Raw genomic sequence first — 6000 nt, 5'->3', positions numbered from 1 at the left:
CTAGACCATGGATGTCAAGTCAAGCCCATAAGGCCCTCAAAAATACCTTGAATTAATTTGGTTGCTTTGCAGAAAGACTGTTAGGATGCAGCCTTTGCAAGTAAGCTGTCTGCCACAGTTTAAGGATATCTCTAGTAGTGAAGAAAAGACAGAAGCGCAATGCCAATGCATGGGCTGGCACGTGGCAGAACACACTCTGACATCATATTTTTCGTGTCCCTCAGATACACTAGTAAACACAGAAGTATTTGCTCAGTTTGTTGGCCTTGCAGTACATCATTGTAACTAAACTATCCACATTCTCATCTGATCTGCTCAGCCCAAGGAAAACAGATGCAGACCGACTAACTCTATGAGAGTTCATACCACTCAGCCAAAGAGAGAAAGAGAGGAGCACATCACCAGTCTGGCTGCTTTGTAATGCCAAGGAAAGCAGAATGTCTAGCATTCTGAGGCCTTGTGGTATTTCCTATAAGAAGTATGCAATAAGTTGGTGCTGTTTGCTACTCAAGCCCACATAAACTTATTTCACCACTGTTCTGCTGCAAACTTCAATGTTCAGCTTCTGATTTTCTCCATTGCCTCAGCAAACTGAGCCTTTGTTTAGGTCCAGTCCTCCTGGAGCTGGACTTGAATTTGGGATCTGGGGGATGAAAAGTCTTTTAGGAAAGGCAGAACTTTCTTTACTCCTCCAGTGTATGCAGTAGAAGGATGAGGAAAAGAGGTGCTTTTTAGGGGCAATAAAAAGTAGTGAAGCACTTGTACATACATTGGAAGAGAAACTTGAAAAAATCATATCCTTTGTTGTCTCACTGGGGCAGATGATTCTTGTGCATGCAAGACACCAGTCCCAAATTTGTTCTAAGCCCTTTTTATGTCATGGGTGATGCAAAAACTCTCATGAGACCTTCCCAGGCTATGAAACCCTCCTAAAAAGAGGGAGAGATATGTTGCTCATAAAGTGAGTCATCATGGTCACAAGAAAATGTCCCGGATGGAGACAGAAAAGCATACATCACTACTTCCAATGCTCCTAGAACCACGAGTCAACTGCATGCCCTTTGCAAACAGACAGCAGAAGACTTAAAGCAATTTCAAAAGTCTGACAACAGAGATTTCCATTGTAATCAGTAGAAAATTTGCATGAATTTCCTGGAGTGGAGTCTAACTGTGCAGAAAAGTGGTACAAAGGATTTTTTTTTTTTCCTGAAGAAAGTGAATCCAACCGTAAAATAACAATATAATCTCGATTTAGAAAGATAGGGGAAACCTGAATCTGGTGTTCTCAAATCACCTCTCGAGAATTTATTATTTTGGAAGCAAACAGTGGTTTGCAGAACGTGAAGATCCCCAGGCAATTATTTTTCCTTGTATATGCGTTAGTGTTTTAAGAGACTGGTCTGGCCATGGGAGGTTGAGGCGTACCCATCTTATAACAGCACTAAACAGACACAGCAGAAACATTCTGTTCTCAAGTCTTTACTGTTTTATTCTACTGTAGAAGGTGTTGTTGTAAACCTGTATATATAATCTGGAGCCCTAATAAGCAAGAATTAAAAGCGTTACCAGTAGAGACATAAAGTACCAAACTTTCTCCCAGCTGTGCTCATATGACCAATATACACCGTTCTAATAAACAAGTTAGTGGTGTGTAAATCTTCACACAAGGCAACAAAGGTGAAAAAACTGTAATTCAGTCGGGCTCATACAGCTAAACAACAGCTATGTTATAGCGACATTATAAACTTCCCCAAAGCATTATGGGATAACATGAAATCATTCTTCTGCAAGAGAAGGATAAATAACACTTTCATTAAAATATCTTCTCCTGTATTGGGCAGGTCAAACCAGTTAACAGTGTTAATGATCCAGACTCAGGAAAAGGAGGCAGTACAAGAACACCCCGAAGAACGGGCGTCCCTCTCAGAAAGTCTTCTCTGTTTATTTTGTCACAAAAGTTCCTTTTCTGCTTCCTAAGGCGAGAGCCCTGCCGCTCGGCTCCCCCTGCGTCTCAATGCAGCCTTATCACATGCACTGCCGAAGTCAGTAGCGAGGCCAAGAGAGGGCAGAAAAGCCGGTGAGCGCCGCTGGTGTCCGTGCGAGCATGGCTGAACCGCCCGTGGCCCCGGGGTTGGGGTTCGACGGTGATGTACCCGTTGATGATGCGGATCCGCGGAGGAGGGTCGGTAGTGCTGCAAGGCAAGCAGAGAAGGACGTCAGCCCAGGCTGAGCACAGAAATGGCTGGGGCACACAGAGCAGGATATCTCCACCCTCTGCTCCCCAGCGCCCACCTACCAGGATCCTGAGACACTGGGCACAGTCTCTTGTGCTGTCTCGGTGCTCACCAAAGGACTGTGTCACTCCGTGTCAGCGCTGCCTCTCCCCTGCCCCAAGAAGGACTCCCCGGTCAGCCTGCCCACCACTCCCACACAGTCATCAGGTGGGTGAGCACTCCCAGCACCCTGCAGCATGCCTCTCAGCTGAGCAGGAAGGAAGAAGGACAAAACCACCTGTGCAGCAGAGCAGAGTCACTGCAGCAGCACTTTCTCTACAGGAGGAGGCACCTGCTTTCAGCTGAATCCATATCTCACAGACATACTTCTGTACGTGCAGCTTAGCCTGGACGAAACTCACTCATATGCTGTGTATTCCCTCCCACAGGTCAGGAATTACAAAGTGTTTAAATAAAATGCTTTAAGGAGAGGAAGAGTTGCTGCCAAAAGCACTCCCTAGTGCCCCAGACAGAAAAGTCACAGTGAAAAATGATCACTGCATCCCCGAGCATCTCTGGCAGTACTGAGGGCTCTGAGGCAGTAATAAACAAGAAACTACATTTTTGTTCAAACCCCATGTACTGCTACATTCCCACCATGACAGCACATGTGGGAGGAGGAGAATTTTACACTTCGTGCTGCTAATACCAAATGCCTTGAGCCAGGTGAGCTCCGACAGTGTTGTGCTGCAGGTCACGACTCAGAAGGGCTTGGTACTAAACAGGTGTTTTTCTCTTTGATCAATGGATTAAAGCCTTGTGTTACCCCACATCTATGAGGCTGGCGTACATCCCAGGGCCTTGTGGTGCTATTTGGAAGCTGAAGACAACGTCTGACAAAGTTAAAAGCAAACCTGTCTGCCAAACACAAAGGAGTCATCTCTCCTGCACACGGTCCCTAGCTGCTGTGCTCCATTCCTGCCTTATTTTGGCTGACTGTTTAAAGCAAAAAAACGCTTTGGGAAATTGAAGGCTACTAGTACCCTCTTCAAAAACTCTTGCCCTTCCATATGCAAACGTCCCCACAGGAGGTTTGAACAGCACCAGCAGAGAAGCCAGCTGGCGGCACAACAAAGAAATACAGCTGTCAGCTGATACATGCATACAGGAGCACGGACCAAAGCCATTCAGCCGAGCCCACTACAAGATTGCATTAAATCACTCCAGCTACGCCTTTCACGTTTCCATGCTGAGAGGCCTGAAGTTACAAGCGACCCAGGCCCATGCATCAGAAGCCTGAGTGCACTACCTAGCTGTGTCAGGGCAGCCAGGGCAGTGCGAGTAGGGCTGAGACCCGTGTCTGGATTTCCGTGGGGACACGGGGCGGCAGTGCCAGCAGATGGGGCTCTCAGCCCAGCCCAGGGCTGCACAAGCAGACGATGCAGCAAGGGCTGCCTGCACCCCTGGGATCTGGGGGCAGAGAGCCTGCCGATGCTCCCTGCTTTACAAAGAGCTGTGTCTAAGTGACAGCTGCCTCGCTACCATCTAGCACCTGGGTATATTTCTAGCTCAAAGGATGACAGCTAGTAGGGGAAGATAGGAAACATCACAAGCAAACAGGAAGGGAGGTGTTTGCTGCTCCTGTATTTATGTCATAGTTTCCTAAATTGTCATCATTAGCTCTCCTTTTATGTCACTATTGTCTTACAGTACTGGCAGTCCACTATATTCCCTTAAAACACCCCTGATTTAGTCACAGTAACTCATCCTCCCATATTCCGTCACCTGAAGGCACCAATGCTCACATCAGGGCACCCATAGATGCTGCTGAACATCATAGGAATACCTGCATGTGAAAAACTGAACATGCTGGGGTGCAGGTAGGATGAGAGATTGAATTCAGAAAGACTAAACCATTATTTACTGTTTCAGCTAAACAAATTGTCAACAGAAGCTCCAAAAACCTATTAATTAATACCTGGTATCAGCTACATTAATAGAAATTACACGTTAAACACTAAGTCAGATGTGGTCAATATAATGATTCATTGTATCAGTGAATTTTGGACTGTGTATAGGTCTGCCAGTGAGCATGCAAACCTCCGTGTGCACTTGCCTCCCTTTCTCTCCAAACTACTCACACTTAGGTTGCAAGGAGGAACAGAGAGAAAGTGCACAAAATTACTCTAGAAAAGAGGGAATGGAGTCTGGTCTAAAAAGTTTGACAATGTCTGAATGCTTGGATCAGAAAAAAACAGCTGCTGCACTTGTTTGCAGCCAGTCTGAGAAATTTTATTACTCAAGGCAGTGGTAGAGCTGGGACCAAGGGATAAGATATAACACAGCATAGGAGATATACTCAGTACCTTGGGGAACAGGAATACACTTTTGAGGGAGAATAAAATGAATATAAAAACTTAAGTCCCAGAACTGTAGGCTCTTCTCTATCATCCTGACCTCCTTGGTTATTTACAGCACCACAAAAATAAAATGTTTTCAACCTGAATGTGGCAGAGATATAAAAAGAGCCGAAATCAGGCCTGTGTGTTATCCGACAGGAGGCAAACATTAAGGTATACATTTAGCCACAGGCCTAAGTATAGCTTGTGAAGGAGAAGTAGACTTTTTTTTTTTTTTTTTTTTTCCCCAGGCTGCTATAGTTCCTGTAGGTGAATAAGCTCTTCGGAGTGAAAAATAGGGGGAAGGTGTGAACCTTCTCCCCACAGCATACTCCATTTTTCATCTTAACTCAGTCATGCATTGGGTTGTCATCCCCCTTTCTAGATCTCCAGTAATGCCATGGGGATTGCACATTCTTTAGCACTGGAAGAATACAGAGAATGGAAATGCTGAATATTAAAAAAATAGATCACATAGCACAGCATGGATTGGAAGGGACCTTAAAGTTGACCTAGTTCCAACCCCCCTGCCATGCGCATGGATGCCACCCACTAGATCAGGTTGTCCAGGGCCTTCTCCAACCTGGTCTTGAACATGTCCAGGGATGGGGCAATAATTATGGGGCATAAATATTGCACAAATGCAAGGATCACATACACCAGATGTAAGAGTTTCCACATATGCAGCAGCTCTTGGACAGAGGTCCAAGACTGCAGGCTGTACCATCTACCAGTGGGCCCAGCCATGTGTGATGAAGCATACTGCCATATGCTCACAATCTCTCAAGCTCAAATAGAAAATGGTTCAGGCAAGGCTTCCACCTGTATTATGGATAATTTTCCACAAACCTAACCATGCATGAAAAAGCTATTTAATCACTAAAAGCACAAGCAACCTTAAGTAAATGTCTCAGCAGGAATCGTGGTGAGGGAAAGGATCAGATCCTATCCTCATCGTGTACCTAGCCTTTGCAGAAGCTTGGCCTACTCAGTCCAAGTTAAAATCAAATTTGTTTGACAAGCCCGCCTCCCCTGCCCCGTTAGCTACCTTTCTTCAATGCGAACCCAGAGGTCATTAAACTGCCGCAGTCTTTGCTTCTTCTGCTGCTTCTTCTTCTTCTTTTTGTACTTCCTGTCCACCTTTTCCAGCACATCGATGCCGTCAGGGAGCAGCAGGTGAGGCAAGAGCTCTTCCTCCTCCTCTTTCCAGGGGTGCAACGGTGGAGGTAGCTCCTGTGACTCTACATAGGGGCTGTGTGCTGGTGAGGACGATGAGAAGGCTAACAAGCTTTTGGGGGGTTTTCCGCTGGAAGAAGGAGGAAACGCGGATAATGTTTGAAAGGGCTTTGAGGCAGAATCCTTGTACAGATACCATACATGAAACAAGC

General features: G+C 45.8%; 1 protein-coding gene across 4 annotated transcripts in view; it reads right to left on the bottom strand.

Moving 5' to 3' along the window:
* Positions 1–959: 959 nt before the first annotated feature.
* The window catches only part of TRABD2A (TraB domain containing 2A), a 78111-nt gene continuing 73070 nt past the window's right edge, over positions 960–6000 (bottom strand). For 2 of the 4 annotated variants that reach the window (XM_038171076.2, XM_038171077.2), the window contains 2 exons: positions 5661–5918; positions 960–2192 (listed from right to left, as the gene is read on the bottom strand). In XM_038171076.2, the coding sequence (XP_038027004.1) occupies positions 2012–2192; positions 5661–5918 (439 nt within the window). In that variant the 3' untranslated portion in view covers positions 960–2011. Of the gene's footprint in view, positions 2193–5660; positions 5919–6000 lie in introns of those variants that run through there. The other 2 variants (XM_072031294.1, XM_072031295.1) reach the window with 2 other exon arrangements.

This window comes from Anas platyrhynchos, chromosome Z (assembly GCF_047663525.1).
Source record: "Anas platyrhynchos isolate ZD024472 breed Pekin duck chromosome Z, IASCAAS_PekinDuck_T2T, whole genome shotgun sequence".
NCBI lineage: Eukaryota > Metazoa > Chordata > Aves > Anseriformes > Anatidae > Anas > Anas platyrhynchos.
This window is presented reverse-complemented; position numbering and strand designations above follow the sequence as displayed.